The sequence below is a fragment of the Acanthochromis polyacanthus genome, chromosome 12 (genome assembly GCF_021347895.1).
Source record: "Acanthochromis polyacanthus isolate Apoly-LR-REF ecotype Palm Island chromosome 12, KAUST_Apoly_ChrSc, whole genome shotgun sequence".
NCBI lineage: Eukaryota > Metazoa > Chordata > Actinopteri > Pomacentridae > Acanthochromis > Acanthochromis polyacanthus.
The window spans coordinates 5,231,088-5,247,623 of NC_067124.1; the positions used below are offsets into that span (position 1 = coordinate 5,231,088).

Genomic DNA, 16,536 nt, shown 5'->3' on the forward strand with positions numbered 1-16,536 from the left:
AAATTTTCAGGGAAGGTCAGAAATGACACAAGGACCTAGTGGTTAGATTTTGGAAGTGATGCAGCTTATAGTCTGGATCCATGGATTTGTTTAAGATTTCTGTATCATTGCAATAGCGGCATGGCGTCACTGTAACCATGACAAGTGAACACTATGTCAGACGATCACGATTGTGATCCTACCACAAATGCACCAATGCTGACTTCTAGGGACATATCCGTCAGAAATGATACAAGGAACAATGAATAAATTATGGGGGTGTTTCTGAGTCCCATCAATTCCCGTCACCCTCTACGTATTTAGGTCACATGATTTGGTATCTGTACATACTGTAAACATGCATAACACGCCTGTGCTCACAGCACGGTCATTTTGTTTGTGGGTACATCTATAATAAATGGACAAATTCTATGTTGCTGTGATTTCTGCCACAAATTTTTTCAAGATTTCATCCGTCAGAAGTGATACAACGACTGAACAGCTTTGGCGGAGTACTGGGTTCTCTCTTTTCTTGTTGGTTTAGAAATGGTTCAAAAAATGCTATCCAAGGGATCATAGGCCATATTTGACCCCTTGCTACCACATGACCCAAGTACCGTATTAACATCAATAGATAACAGCCATCACCAAGAACTGAGAAATTATATCCACTTGGGAATGTGACAGAAAGGTTTGAAAAGAGTAATTTGCCAGCAAAGCCAAATTTACACGGCATATTTTAGTATTTAGTAGCAACTTTGAAGAATATAAGCTTTGCTAAACTTCTGTCTATGTAGTTAATTCAACAAAGCCTTTTCCTGTGAAAGTTTTCCCTTTCATCTCATAACAAAGGTTTCTGTGCGCTACGTGAATCAGTCCCTGTTTGGAAGGATAACAAACCACAAGAACAAACCAGTGAAATGTCATTGTCATATCTATTAAGGCCAGATCTGTTGCACTTTTGCTCTTAAATTCACAGGAAGAAAATAAAAAGACAGTCAGTGTCAAACCTGCTCACAGAAATCAGCTGTGTAATCAAGTTATGAAAAAAAAAGCTGATCGGTAATAATGGATTGCATGAGTCAGATTAGAGTGAAGGTACAGCATGAGCCCTGTTAGACATCCATCAACCAGCCACATGTTCACACTATTGCTACAAAACAGAGACAGTGATCAGAAAGAGTCCACACCGGTCCCACCTCCACACGCTGCAGAGAGGAGCTCCATGGAGCCACAGCGCCACCGTGTGGACGAACTGTGCATTACATGACTCAGCTAATCTCTGGGTGGCTGTCAGGTGTAGGTTGTGATTAAGGAGTAGTCCTAAGTGTCCTGGGGTGGATTCCAAAACTCCAAAGTTGATTCCATCTCTTCTCCAGTGACCCGCACAGATACCTCACTGTCATCCCACCCAGATAATGGCAAAAGTTTAAATACATTCAAAAAACAGGGGAAGGCAATGGCATTTCATAAAACAACTTTCAGTCTGCAGCAAAAGGTCAAACATTCATCTCAAGGGATCCTAACGCTCCTTAAAGGGACTGCATGGAAATTACAAGACTATAAAGGTGGGAGGATCAGAAGTCTGCTTTCTTTTCATTCCAGAGACTTGAATTTTATTTCTGTATTAATGTGTGAGATGTAAAAAAAAGTCTTACAAAAAGTCAAACTACAAAATATCGAGTTTGTTTTCATACAAAACAAAAAAAAATGCAGCAAATTTGAAATGTCAGCATCAATTTTGTTTGAAAAATTATTAAAAGGACTATTTTTTAAAATTGTTCTCTAATTGGTGCAGCTCTGTTGTGTCTTTTAAATGAATCAAATACAAGATTCTACAAAATAATAGTCCTGTGTACCGTAATATAACTTGCAGGGCACAGGAAAAAAGTCAGCAGAGAAACAGTCGTACAGCACTGGAGTCTTCACTTCATCTCATAGCTCACAGCAGGTGGCATTCTGCAGCATCTACCAACCAGCTGTGTTCTCTCAGCACGCGGTCCATTTGAACAATTCTGTTTAGGAAAATTCTCCTTACTTTAATTATGACTTACAGTCTACTAAGTTTCTGTCTGAATAATTATTTTAAAATCAACGCATTAACTGACAACTCAGTGCAGTTCAATATGCCACCATTAACCACCAAATCACTTCAAATTCACGAGTCAAAACATGGCTTTAAGTGGCCATTTCCACAGCACTCTGACTTTAGTCGTGAAGTCAGCTGTCTTCCTATAAAAAGTTAGTTATCTAGACTTTAACTTCAACTGTGACTTTCCACAGCAGAGAATGCAGAGATTAAGTGTGCATTGTACACATGCTGCATTCGTTTTTGATTTGTTTTTCAGTTACTCCACATTTCAAAAGCTGTTTTCTCTGAAATGACATATTTCTAATGGGTCAAAAACAAATATCTGGCTACTGTATTTTGCCTTTGAAGAACTGTATACTGAAAATATCTGCAGTGGTTTAAATGAAAGTATTATATGATGCACACTACCGTTCAAAAGCTTGGTGTCACTTAGAAATGTCCTTATTTTTTAAAGAAAAGCAGTTTTTTTTTTCAATGAAGATAACATTAAATGAATGATAAATCCAGTGTAGGCATTGTTAATGTGGTAAATGACTATTGTAGCTGGAAACGGCTGATTTTATATGGAATATCTCCATAGGGGTACAGAGGAACATTTCCAGCAACCATCACTCCTGTGTTCTAATGCTACATTGTGTTAGCTAATGGTGCTAAAAGGCTCATTTATGATTAGAAAACCCTTGTGCAGTTATGTTAGCACATGGATAAAAGTGTGAGTTTTCATGGAAAACATGAAATTGTCTGGGTGACCCCAACTTTTAAACGGTAGTGTACATAACAGCACATCTGTGTTTCTGAGCTGCAAATGAACAAATTTGCTCTGCTGTCATTGTTCAAGAGTAGCTTTTTTTTAATGTTGTGAGGAGTTTGATGTTGTACATACCTGTTCCTGCCTGTGAGGAAGATATAGATTAGGGACCCAACAAATGACTAACCACTGCTAACTCCACTGATCTGGAATATCAACTGCTCTGCTGACTGGCTGTAAAAAAAAAAAGCCTGCATGCATGTGGTTCATATACAGTAGTTGATGCACACTGCTCAGTCTGTCCTAAATACGTTTGTGTTGGCTAACATTAAGATTTCTATTGCTGCATGTTTACAGACTGTGCTTCTCGTACCTAGAGATAACTTTAAAGAGACAAAGAGAGGTATAGAATAAAGGGCAGTAAAGACCATATGGTATAGTACTTCCTCTCATTAAGCAACGTTTTTCAAAGGCAACGTCATCTCTGGCCCTCATTAAGACCCCCCATGAGTCTGTGATCACACAATACCACTATTAAAGTTGCTATTAGGAAGTAATGAAGGAGCTTATTTGATTTTCCAGCATAAAAACAGTCTTCAGGGTGGTGGGACAAGCAGTGAATTCAGTGCTGGAGTCATGGAAAAAAGAGGTTGTGGAGGAAATGGTAAATTCCACACAAGTTTTGGAGCTTTGGGATCAACACAAACCCTGGATCCCATTAATTTCACTGATGAGCTCATCTTCGAGGGTTGAAAAGGAACTAGTCTGTGAAATCCATATCTGAGATAGTTTTTCCACTGGATTAGAAGTCTGTACACTCTTGTTCCTTTGCGAGGTCTTCAGGCAACCCAACTCCAAGCAGTCTGGCTCAGCGTGTCAGGTCCAGTAATTCCAGTGTCTCTCCAGTTCTGTGTCTCGGCCAAGTTTACTCAAACTCAGCACTAAGATTGAAGTTTGATTGAAGCTGCCAGGACCCGAGATCAGTCTGTTATAATCTATTTCACAAACCAATAACTGAGCAACAGGTTACTGACTCCCAGCATGATGACAACCTCTTCACCGCACAGATTTTTAGCAGAACATTGTAGCTAATGTTATTGTAGAAGCTCACATTCTCATTCTTGGTTATCTGGTCCCCTGAAACCAGTAAAACCTGCAATTTGATCTGAGTAAACTGGTTCACACTTAGGGAAAATCACTGGATACATCAGTCCAGACATTGATGCTTACTGGCAAATGTGGAGAGACTTGGTTTTCTTTTTTGCTTACTTTGCTCTAAGTGGGAACCATTTTACTTGCAATTGCTGCTAATATGATAAAATGCAATAATTCATACAAAGCCCACTCAGATCAAATCTGAGTTTGACAGACTTGGTGAAAACAACAAAAGCTAATTATTCCAGAAGTAACACAAAGAAAATGTGACACAAAAGAGAAAATAATAAAATAAAAAAACTTAACTCAAAGTCCACAATTTTTCTGACTTTATCTCTGATGTGAAAAGTTTCTTGTGACATGATCCTATTCATGTTAGAACAAGATATTTTTGCTGTTGTTCTTGTGCAGACATGTCATCCAGCTGGGTGACCTCAGGACTGCCTCCTGCTTTTTGCAGATGACGTGGTCCTACATGTCACTTTCTCTTCTTCTGGAGTTTTGATTTGAAACTATGAGCATCTGAGACTTGCAGAGTCACTAACATATTAAATCACTGCTTCAAATATGTCTTTTTAAATTTTTTGTTGCTTTAGTTTTCAAGATTCCATTAGTTTTAAGCTGTTATCTGTGCTTTGTATATGTTTGAGCTATTTATGTTGTTGTTGAGTTAATCATTTTATTGCAGTCCAATTAGAATTATTTAATTGGTGGGAGGTAGGTTTAAATTCAGATCTATGCTAGATATACTATAGAGCAGCTCCCTCATGCCATCGCATATCGTTGTCACATGAAAATACCTCGTTATGACATAAAGAGGATCAAGTTCAAACAAGAACTTTTTTTTTTTCATTCTAGCAAGAAACTGAGCTGTTTCTTCTTTATCCTGGTGCAGTATTTAGGCTGGTAGCTGTTAGGGTCAGGTTTTTGTACCTGAAGACCTCCATTCATGGTTAATGATCAAAAAGCACTGATGATTGTGTGTTTGACAATATTCACAGTTGATTGGCACCATTTTTGCAACAGTTCATCAGTTCTGAAAAGCTGCAGATGCAGACAGACCGTCTCTGGCTTGTTTCTCCTGCTGTGGTAGAATGGCAGTTGTGGTGAGATGGTCCTGCTGGTCCAGTCTGGACTCCTCTGTCCCACCCTGCTGGGTGCTGGCCGTCACTGCAACAAGGCACTGGGAGACACTGATGCTGAAAGAGGAGGGGAGGGACGAAATCGGAGGGGGTAACCCACCATCACACCCCCTCCACGACCACATCCACTCCTCCCGTCCTGGTGCACTGTCCTGGTGTACAATCAGGAGACATCTGCCTCTCAGGAAGAAGAGCCCTGCCTGCCATAATGCCCTGCCTATCAGGGTTGGAGAGGATGTGAGGTGGATGTGAGTCCGTCCACTCAGAGACTGAGCGTGATGTGCAACTCAAACATAAACATAAAGTCTGTATCCCTGAAGATTGCTTAAATGAGATTTGGCACACTGTGGTACTACATTATTGGGTGGGTGGTTGGAGGGGGGGGGGGGGGGGGGGGGGTGTAACTGATCACAGTGGTCACAGTGTCCAGCAGTCTCTCTGGATCCACAGTTTCATTTCGTAGATCCCTCTCATGGTGTGGTACCTGTCATCAAAGGACCAACACAGCATATTAAAGCAAAGCAAACCAAGGACACCAAAATAGACACACTATGCTTCAAAACATATGTCCTCTGTGCTGTATGAGTAGAACATCTGTACCTGGGATGGATGGAAACAACTTTACCTGTGCAAAAAAGCTTTAATCTGATGGATGCTCGGGACATGATCTGTTCACTTCAAACCACTCATCGATACAGCTGGAAAAACAACAACAGAGGAGCAGGTGAGTGTGAAACAGAGTGACTGATAATGATACAACATACATGTGGTCATGATGGCCTCAACATGTTACCGTTGTTGGATGTGATGACACCTACTGGTGACCAGGTGTTACAGTCAGCAAGTTTTTGTAAAAAATCTTCAAAATTGCATTAGTGAAAAGTGTTGAGGGCTGTACAATAAAACAAGTTTGACAAAGTTCAGCTTTCTTTGCATTAACTGGCTCGACAAAAACTAAAACTCCTATCAGAGTTACAGTCATTCAGGTTTTCTTCATCAGGCTCTCTTCTTCATGTTCAGTTCAACTTCAGTCAAACAAGTTGTTACTATGAAGAATATCGCAAAACATATTCCAGCAAAAAGCACTTTTACTACAAATGATGCAAGAGAGGAATGCTGATAGAACATTGTTTAATCAATATATCTTGCTAAATCCTACTGTCTTAAAACTTTAAACTTCCAAGAAACTGAAACTGAACATGGGTATAAAATGACCTGCACACACTGGTCGTTTTTCAGGTTTGTTTTGTGTCTGTCTGCATGTTTGCATCATTCCTTCCTATTTAGTACAAAATCACAAGTTTGGTGGAGAACTTTAAAGAAGACTAACGAATGTTTGGAGCATATATTTCAGTTAGATGATATAAGGTCAATGTGTTTGGTTCAGGAGGGGTCCAGAATTCACTACCACAGTGAATGCACAGCGCCGACAGTGAAGCACGGAGGTGGTGTGTGTGATGATGTGGAGCCACATGAATGCAAAAGGTGTTGGAGAGACAACATTTATAGATGCACCATGAACGCCTGTGGCTGTACCAGTATACTGGCTGTGAAGATGACTCACAGTGTTGGCAGAAGAGGAATATTCCAGCATGATAACGATCCAAACCACACTGCCAAAATCACACAAGAGTTTCTTAAGAAGAAAAAAAAAAACTATGACCTGTGTGTCGCCTGACTTAAATCCACTAAAATACTTCTGGGGCATTTTAAAGAGACACGCAGAGCAACACAACCCCTCACTCTTACACTCATATTCTTCATGCTGAAGCAGAAATAAAGATGAACATACAAGCTACCAAAAAAAAACAACTGATTTTTGAATCTCAGTAATAAAATGTGTATTCACTTTTGTTGCATGAGACTGCGACTGTGAGGCCTTTATTTCTGAAATAAATCCTCATACCACAGTCTGTGTTACATGTTGTACATATTTAACATTAGCTGGACTCACTTTTTGTAGGCTTTCATAACAAATTTAGATTTAATGATGATTTATTATTGCTAATGTTCTGTGGAAGCTGCTATACTGAGTCAGATCATTTGTTTCCTCATGAAGGAAGTGTGCATGAAATTCTTCAGTTTGCTGCAGTGGGAGGATTGGAAGACTCAATTTCTGAGTTGTAGCATCATTTATTTGGGCCATAGCAGTTACATTTTGCCAGAAAGTAATTTAAACACCCTCTCTGACGAAAATCTTTTTTAAAATAATTTTTAAATAGTTCCTATGTTAATTTTTTTTGACCAAAGCAGGCAGTCAGCACCATGGCTGGTCATTCCACTGTGAAGCTCCAGCGCACTGATGAGAGTTGGATGCACTGACAATCAGACAGAACAAACCTAATGCACCAATCCTGGCAACCCATGGGTTTGGGGCTTTCTGTGTAGTTCTTTTTTTTCAGTATTAGTTTATGGTTTAAACATGTATGGCTGAAATACTACAATATCACAACTTGTGTCTTTAAAAACAGAGAAACTATGAAATAATTGGTTTAGATGTTGTGATAAAAAGAAAAAAGGAGAACGTAAAACTAACACACCTACAATTGTCAAGAGTGTTACTATAAAGTCAGAACTATTTCCACTGATGTAAAACTAGTATGCAGCAACCATTAAGATTACAAAATACACTGGCCAGAAAAGTGAGTGGAAAAGTGAGCAAAGAGCAATGGTTCAAACAGTTTTTCTGTACTCTCTCAACTCAGCTATTTTTGTTGTTCATCATAAGAACAACACATTTTTTCCCCTTCCTATGCTGACCAGATTTCTCCTGCCTTTGACTGTGGATGCTAAACCACTAAACAGATAGGTGACTCAGCCAGGTGACACATTGTACAAACTAGTTCTGTTCAACCGTGACCCTCAGCTTCCTATTGGCCATAATTTAAGACTTTGTTTGAAACTGTGGTTATATGTACACTGAAACAGTGTTTACTGGATGCCATCATTCCTCCTGTTCCTACCGGCTGGAAGTGACGGGGGATAAAATTCACATTCTGTGCAAAAACATGTTCCTGAGTATATTGTTTCAAGTGAAAGTCAAATCAAGTGGATATCTTCCAGAGTTAAAAACATTCTCTTTTTGTGTTACTTTTCCTCTGATGGCGCTCAGAACAGGACAGACTGTCTGGGGAACAAATAAAGAGGGGATTAGGAACTGAAAGTGCTGCAGCTCTGGCAGTCATTTGATAATCTCACAACATTCAGGCTCATATCATCTTCGAATAAACTTTGGAATTCATGTTTACTCTGAACAGAGCCTGGGTTTCATGGCATCATGCTATAAAGCGATGTTTGAACAGCCAGTATGAGCAGCAGGAGTGAGTATGTATTGGGTAGAAGCTGGTAAAAAGGCTCCTGTTTAAAGTCTAATTATCCTGTTATCCCCATATGCTTCTAATGCCTCTGACTTTAAAGTCTGTTCTGACAAGATTAGTCAAGCCAACTATGAGGTCAGTATCTACCTTCTCTGTTTCAAATTTCAGCCCACTTAGACAAGTTAGCTCATTACTGAGTGCTACTCTTTGCAATTTCGCTTTCATTTTTAAAATTTTCCTCTAGAAGATACTGCATATGTTCCGTTAACAAGCTTGATATTTATAATACATGACTTATCAGGGTATAGATCTGACATGCAGCTGTAATCTATTGATTCAAATGAAGTCCAGTCACATAGCTGTTAAAGATCTGCTCACCAGACGGCAGTGTCAGCTCTTCTCATGAGGCATCGCCAACAATTAGCCAGGATGTCGACAGCATCTGTTGTGCAGTGTGTGGGGGCTGTATAACCAGGTTCTCCTTATGCAGTCTGCTGCTCTTTGGCTTTATTGATTTAAGTTTCGTATGTCAGCTGTAGGCGTGTAACAGGACGCAAAATTCATGTTTGGGTATGTAGCTCTGTTCTGGCTAAAATGGCTTTATTGGAATTACCAGGTGATAAAACTGCCTGGAGATTACATTCAGTGTGATCATTTCATAACATGTATGGGTTCAACGGATATGCTTTAGGTTGAGATCTTTGTGTTTTTGCAGACCACATTTGGCTGAGTCTGTGCCACTAAAGTCCACAAGTAAACATTAAGACAGAAATCAAAGGAAAAATGTTCATATTTAAAGGTATTTGCAGAAGAGGAATAACAGAACGAGACCGAAGGAGCTCCAACGATACCTCAAATGGTGCTAGAGAATGCTGAAAACATGATGAAATATGGCATTTCTGTTCGTTTCATGTATTACTTTGAGGAAGTTTTCTAATCGCTTCACATACATCTGATCTTCAGTGGACTCTGAACCCACACACTTTGTGTTGTGTCATTGTTGATTCACTGAGGACTTTTCCACCGCACTTCTTTCATATTTCCCTTCTATCAAAAAATCCTCTCTACCAGCTCAGCCAAACGCGAATGCTTTATTGCAATATTTCAGATCTTCCTATTTTCTGCATTTCTATTTCTACTCAGGGTTTTGTATGTGCTGATTGGAAACACTAAAGAACAAGTGGATGGAAACACACAGAATGTTTCGTGACTAAAACACAGAAGACAGAACTTCTGCAACCCTCCAGACTGGCTCTTATTAGCTTTCCTCATGAACACCACTAATTAGGGAGAAACACCTACACTACCGTTCAAAAGTTTGGAGTCTTCCAGACAATTTCATGTTTTCCATGAAAACTCACACTTCTATTCACGTGCTAACATAACTGCACAAGGGTTTTCTAATCATCAATGAGCCTTTCAACACCATTAGCTAACACAATGTAGCATTAGAACACAGGAGTGATGGTTGCTGGAAATGTTCCTCTGTACCCCTATGGAGATATTCCATTAAAAATCAGCCGTTTCCAGCTAGAACAGTCATTTACCACATTAACAGTGTCTAGACTGGATTTATCATTCATTTATTGTCATCTTCATTGAAAAAAAATGCTTTTCTTTCATAAATGGGGACATTTCTAAGTGACCTCAAACTTTTGAACGGTAGTGTACTTTAGTACTGAATCATGGAAAACACAATTCAGCAACACTAGCTCAAGTCTGGTGAGTGTGACTTCTAATGCTGTTAAAGGTGTAGTTGTCTATAAATATTGTGTTAGTATGCCTACATCTAATGTAGCCGCAAGGGGACACAAGCCAGTGTCTTACTGTGCCGGTCCCAAGCCCGGATAAATACAGAGGGTTGTGGCAGGAAGGGCATCCGACATAAAACTTTGGCCAAATCAAACATGCGAATCAAATGTATGACTTCCATACCGGATCGGTCGAGGCCCGGGTTAACAACGACCGCCATCGGTGCTGTCGACCTACAGGGTGCCGGTGGAAAATGGACGACTGTTGGTCGAAGAAGGAGGGAAGGAAGGTGTGTTCGTAGGAAGAGAGAGAAGAGGAACACCAAGAGTCTAGGACTGAGAGTAGGGACTTTGAATGTTGGAAATATGACAGGAAAAGGTAGAGAGCTGGTTGACATGATGCAGAGGAGGAAGGTGGACATACTGTGTGTCCAGGAGACCAGGTGGAAAGGTAGTAAAGCTAAAAGCTTAGGAGCAGGGTTCAAGTTGTTCTATCATGGTGTAGATAGGTAGAGAAATGGAGTAGGAGTTATCTTGAAGGATGAGTTTGTTAGGAATGTCCTGGAGGTAAAAAGAGTGTCAGATCGAGTGATGAGCCTGAAGCTAGAAGTCAAAGGTGTGATGTTCAATGTTGTTAGTGGGTATGCTCCACAGGTAGGATGTGAGCGGGAGGAGAAGGAGAAATTCTGGTTGGACCTTGATGAAGTGATGTAGAGCATCCTTAGAAGTGAGAGAGTTGTCATTGGTGCAGACTTCAATGGACATGTTGGTGCAGGAAACAGAGATGATGAGGAGGTCATGGGCAGGTTTGGTATCCAGGAGAGGAACGCAGAAGGACAGATGGTTGTTGACTTTGCAAAAAGGATGGAAATGGCTGTAGTGAATACTTTCTTCCAGAAGAGGCAGGAACATAGGGTGACCTATAAGAGTGGAGGTAGGAGCACACAGGTAGACTACATCTTGTGTAGACGGTGTAATGTGAAGGAGATCAGTGACTGCAAAGTAGTGGTAGGTGAGAATGTAGCCAAACAGCATAGGATGGTGGTGTGTAGGATGACCCTGGTGGTGAAGAAGATGAAGAGGGCAAAGGCAGAGCAGAGGACCAAATGGTGGAAGCTGAAAAAGGAAGAGTGTTGTATGACTTTCAGGAAAGAGTTGAGACAGGTATGGATGGTCAGGAGGTGCTTCCAGATGACTGGACAACTACAGCAAATGTGATCAGGGAGACAGGTCGGAGAGTACTTGGTGTGTCATCTGGAAGGAAAGGAGATAAGGAGACTTGGTGGTGAAATGAGGAGATACAGAAGTGGATCCAGAGAAAGAGGTTAGCTAAGAAGAAGTGGGACACTGAGAGGACTGAAGACAGCAGACAGGCGTACAGGGAGATGCAGCGTAAGGTGAAAGTAGAGGTGGCAAAGGCCAAACAAGGGGCTTACGATGAATTGTATTCTAGGTTGGACAGTAAGGAGGGAGAGACTGATCTGTATAGGTTGGCAAGGCAGACAGACAGAGATGGGAAGGACGTGCAGCAGGTTAGGGTGATAAAGGATAAGGATGGAAGTGTGTTGACAGGTGCCAATAGTGTGATGGGAAGATGGAAAGAGTACTTTGAAGAGCTGATGAACGAGGAAAATGAGAGAGAACGAAGAGTAGAAGAGGTGACTGTTGTGGACTAGGAAGTAGCAAAGATTAGTAAGGATGAAGTGAGGAGGGCATTGAAGAGGATCAAGAGTGGAAAGGCACTTGGTCCTGATGATATACCTGTGGAGGTATGGAAGTGTCTCGGAGAGGTAGCAGTAGAGTTTCTGACTGGGTTGTTCAACAGGATCTTAGATAGTGAGAAGATGCCTGAGGAATGGAGGAGAAGTGTGCTGGTGCCCATCTTTAAGAACAAGGGAGATGTGCAGAGTTGTGGCAACTACAGAGGAATAAAGCTGATGAGCCACACGATGAAGCTATGGGAAAGAGTAGTTGAAGCTAGGCTAAGGGCAGAGATGAACATCTGTGAGCAGCAGTATAGAAAGAAAGAGTACAACAGATGCAATATTTGCTTTGAGGATGTTGATAGAGAAGTACAGAGAAGGTCAGAAGGAGCTGCATTGTGTCTTTGTAGACCTGGAGAAAGCTTATGACAGGGTGCCCAGAGAGGAACTGTGGTTTTGTATGAGGAAGTCTGGCAGAGAAGTATGTTAGAGTGGTGCAGGACATGTATGAGGACTGTAAGACAGTGGTGAGGTGTGCTGTAGGAGTAACAGAGGAGGTCAAGGTGGAGGTGGGACTACATCAGGGATCAGCTCTGAGCCCCTTCTTGTTTGCTATGGTGATGGACAGGATGACAGACAAGGTTAGACAGGAGTCTCCATGGACTATGATGTTTGCAGATGACATTGTGATCTGTGGTGAGAGCAGGGAACAGGTGGAGGAGAAGCTAGAGGCATGGAGGTTTGCCCTGGAAAGGAGAGGAATGAAGGTTAGCCGCAGCAAGACGGAGTATCTGTGTGTGAATGAGAGGGACCCAAGTGGAAGAGTGAGGTTACAGGGAGAAGAGATCAAGAAGGTGGAGGATTTTAAGTACTTGGGGTCAACAGTACAGAGCAATGGAAAATGTGGAAAAGAGGTGAAGAAGCGTGTACAGGCAGGCTGGAACGGCTGGAGAAAAGTGTCAGGTGTGATGTGTGATAGAAGAGTTTCAGCGAAAATGAAAGGAACGGTTTACAAAACTGTGGTGAGACCAGCCATGTTGTTTGGTCTGGAGACAGTGTCCCTGAGGAAAAGACAAGAGGCAGAGCTGGAGGTAGCAGAACTGAAGATGCTGAGGTTCTCTCTGGGAGTGACCAGGATGGATAGGATCAGGAATGAGTACATCAGAGGGACAGCACATGTTAGAGGCTTTGGAGATAAAGTCAGAGAGGCCAGACTGAGATGGTTCGGACATGTCCAGAGGAGAGAGAGTGAATATATTGGTAGAAGAATGCTGAGTTTCCCACTGCCAGGCAGGAGGCCTAGAGGAAAACCAAAGAGGAGGTTTATGGATGTGGTTAAAGAGGACATGAAGGTAGTTGGTGTGAGAGAAGAGGATGCAGCAGACAGGGTTAGATGGAGGCAATTGATTCGCTGTGGCGACCCCCGAAGGGAAAAGCCAAAAGGAAAAGAAGAAGAAGTATGCCTACATCTACTCCACAGCTGTGACCACTTTTATCTTAAAACATAAAAAGCTTCCCACCCTTTATGATAGATGCAGAGGCAGGGCAGGCGGGCGATGGTGTCTCCCTGCTGCAGCTCCTCCAGGCATATTGCACATTCTCCAGCATCCTTCGTCAGGACGTCCTCTGAAAGACAGCACATCAGACAACATCATCACAGGATGATTCAGTACACAACAAAACAGAGCTGTCCTTAAATCTATCTTATTCTAATGAACACAGAGTCAGTTAAGTCATTTTGCAAATTTTATGGCGCCCCCTGGAGGCTTCAATATAAACTGCAGGAAAGCATGTTATCTACATTATTATGATCATTTAACTGAAATGAGTTTCACTTATTAAAAATCACTGTTATATTACATTATTGCATTTACTATTACTGACATCTTTGACAGTGAATTTTATAGTTTATATGAAATATATATAATCAATAAATGCACAAAAAAGAACTGACAACAGTGCAATAACCATTTCAGTTTTATGTGAATGCAGAAACCAATCAAAAAATTTTAAAAAGAAGGAAAGGAGAGGAAACCAAAATGCAATATTGCAACTGAAATCAGAAGATGAAATTTTTCTTTGATAGTAGGTGAAATCCAGGTTCACAGTCTGTGTTGCATGCTGCACACAGTAATGGATCTATACACTGGGAAACAACTAGCTGTGTTTGGGTTGGGACTTCCACACCAAATATTTGATACTATAGACAAACGGAGAGTAAAAACTCCACTTGTCTGTTTTTTTTTTGAATGAATTATCTGAACGAAAAAAAATCTAATAAAACAATAATTAAGAAAATGAGAAGAATAGCATTACAGCTAGGTCGCCACAATCTATACACTACTTGTAATATATGTATAAAAAAACATATATCATAGGTATACACATGAGTAAGAAATACAAAACACATGTCTGCATAAGTATATGGTATTATATACTATATAGAGCCAGATGTGTACTACTAATAAAATACAACAAAATAGTGTATCATGATGCACAGTAATATACAACCATAATCAGTGCCAGTAATACAGTATTGTTGTACAGTGGTATAAATAATACGAAGCAATGTGCATTTATCAGATATGTCAGTACTACTTCATCGGTAACAGCAGAAATAGTATATCTAAAGGTTCCACAGTGGAGTTCAGGTTACAGGTAAAATGCAGCAAAAAAAGAACAAAGAAACCTAACGCTAACTTCTTATTCATAGTGTTTAGTCATGTTCACGTTGCAATTCCAGTATTTCCACGAAGGCCTGTGAAGCCAGCATTAACTTATTAGGATGCTCCAAAATCTTTTCGTATCAGTGTTACTATGCTCAGTCTAGTGCTAGGGGCTGGATGACCACCAGGAGAACGCCTCCTCTGCCAACTCCTGCTCACAGGTCTGTGTGGTTACTGTGTCTGTGTGTGTTTGACTGTGTGTGAGTGTGTGTGTGAGAAAGAGAGTGTACACGCAGAGCAGCATTCATCCTGCCCTGCTATGAATAGCATTGGTCTGGCTCTAAAGTGGAAGTCAGCATGTGCACCATTAAACCCATCACCTGCAGCAAAACACACAGAGTCATTAGGACCGGCCTTACGTAACAGTGGATTAACCCACATAGGCCTGCAAAAGCCTGTTATTATGGGCTGCAGCACATGGCATCCAGCTCAGCTGAGGGGAAAAACATCTTTAACGTACTGACAGTCCGGCTGGTCAGTCAGTCAGTCACACAGAGGAGCAGAATACCCAGACATGGTGCAAATGTATTTGATTCTAAATTTTGTTCTGTCACCAGATGATTGTTTCAGCTGCACAATATTATCAATCTTCACCCCGATCAGTGCAGTGGAGGAAAAAGCTGGACTGTGGACTGGTTGTTCACCAAACCTGTACATTTTGGTTGAGTCAGTCACCAGTTCTCTCTATCCTGTCAGCACATGAGAAAGAATGTGGTCAAACATTAGAAACAAAACTAAAAAGAAAACAAAACCTTAGTATTTTATGTTGGGTGGACCAAAAACAAACACTCCCATACAGCTTCAGATTAAAAATCAGTACATTGCAGTTATCAGGCCCCCAGGAACAGCACTGGGCTGTGAGAACATGGTGCTGGATTGACCAAACTACAGAATAATACAGTTCATGTGGTATTACTGTCTCTTTCTAGGACACAATCACAGACTGTTAAACTATGAACACATTTGTTGGAGTCAGAATCACAACAAAACATCTCTTTGTGTATGAAGAAGTCTAATAAAAGTCTAGTTTTTAATGCAATAATTTTTTCATGCCTCATGTTATACAGTTTTATATTGTGTTTATGCTGTGCAGTATGTCAATGTGTCTTTGAATGCAGCACTAAAATAGACATAGCATACCCAAAACACACACTCTTACACAATGTACGCTGCACTTTAGCACTAAATCTCTACCTCATTTTTTATGACATTCTGCCTAACTTTTTTTGCACAGCCTTGAGAACAGTCGTGTTGCATTTTACTGCACATACTGTACGAGCTTGTGACAAATAAAAACTCTTGAATAATGTTAGCTGACTTTAGCAGAAAAACAAGGATGTGGAAAAAAGCTTGGCTTGTTTACCAGATGTTGTAAGTGTGACCTTGGGACCTGGCTAGCTGTTCCACCCTGCCTTCAGTGGATATGCTAAACTAGGCTAACTACTTCCTATGAACTCTGAATTATACAAAAACATAAGACAGAGACTTTGCACACTGAAAATGATTGTTGCCAACTTGAGAAATTCAAAAGTTTCCAAAAGTTTTTAGAGGTACAACATTTCAACCTGCAAACTCTGAACAGATAAAACAAGGAAGCACTCAGACAGTGCAGTACTCCACCAAGGCTGCTCAGTCATTGCATCATTTTGGCTAAAATCTTGAAAACATTTGTGGCAGAAATCATGGCAACATAGAATGTGTCCATTTAATATAGATGTACCCACAAAGAAAATGATTTTGTGCTGAGCACAGGTATATGTTATGCATGTGTACATTGATACATTGATTGAATTGATGGGACTCAGAAACACCCCCACAATTTAATCAACTGTTCCTTGTATCATTTCTGATGGATAAGTCCCGATAAGTCTACAGTAGGATCGCAATCGTGATCGTCAGTAGGCAGCTGACGCAGTGTTCACT

General features: G+C 40.8%; 1 protein-coding gene across 1 annotated transcript in view; it reads right to left on the minus strand.

Annotated features, from left to right (window-relative positions):
• Positions 1–895: 895 nt before the first annotated feature.
• Positions 896–16,536, minus strand: part of znrf2b (zinc and ring finger 2b) — a 78,354-nt gene continuing 62,713 nt past the window's right edge. Inside the window, 3 exon segments of the mRNA XM_022208112.2 lie at positions 896–5,600; positions 5,742–5,814; positions 13,408–13,513. Coding sequence (XP_022063804.2) covers positions 5,757–5,814; positions 13,408–13,513 — 164 coding nt within the window. The 3' untranslated portion in view covers positions 896–5,600; positions 5,742–5,756.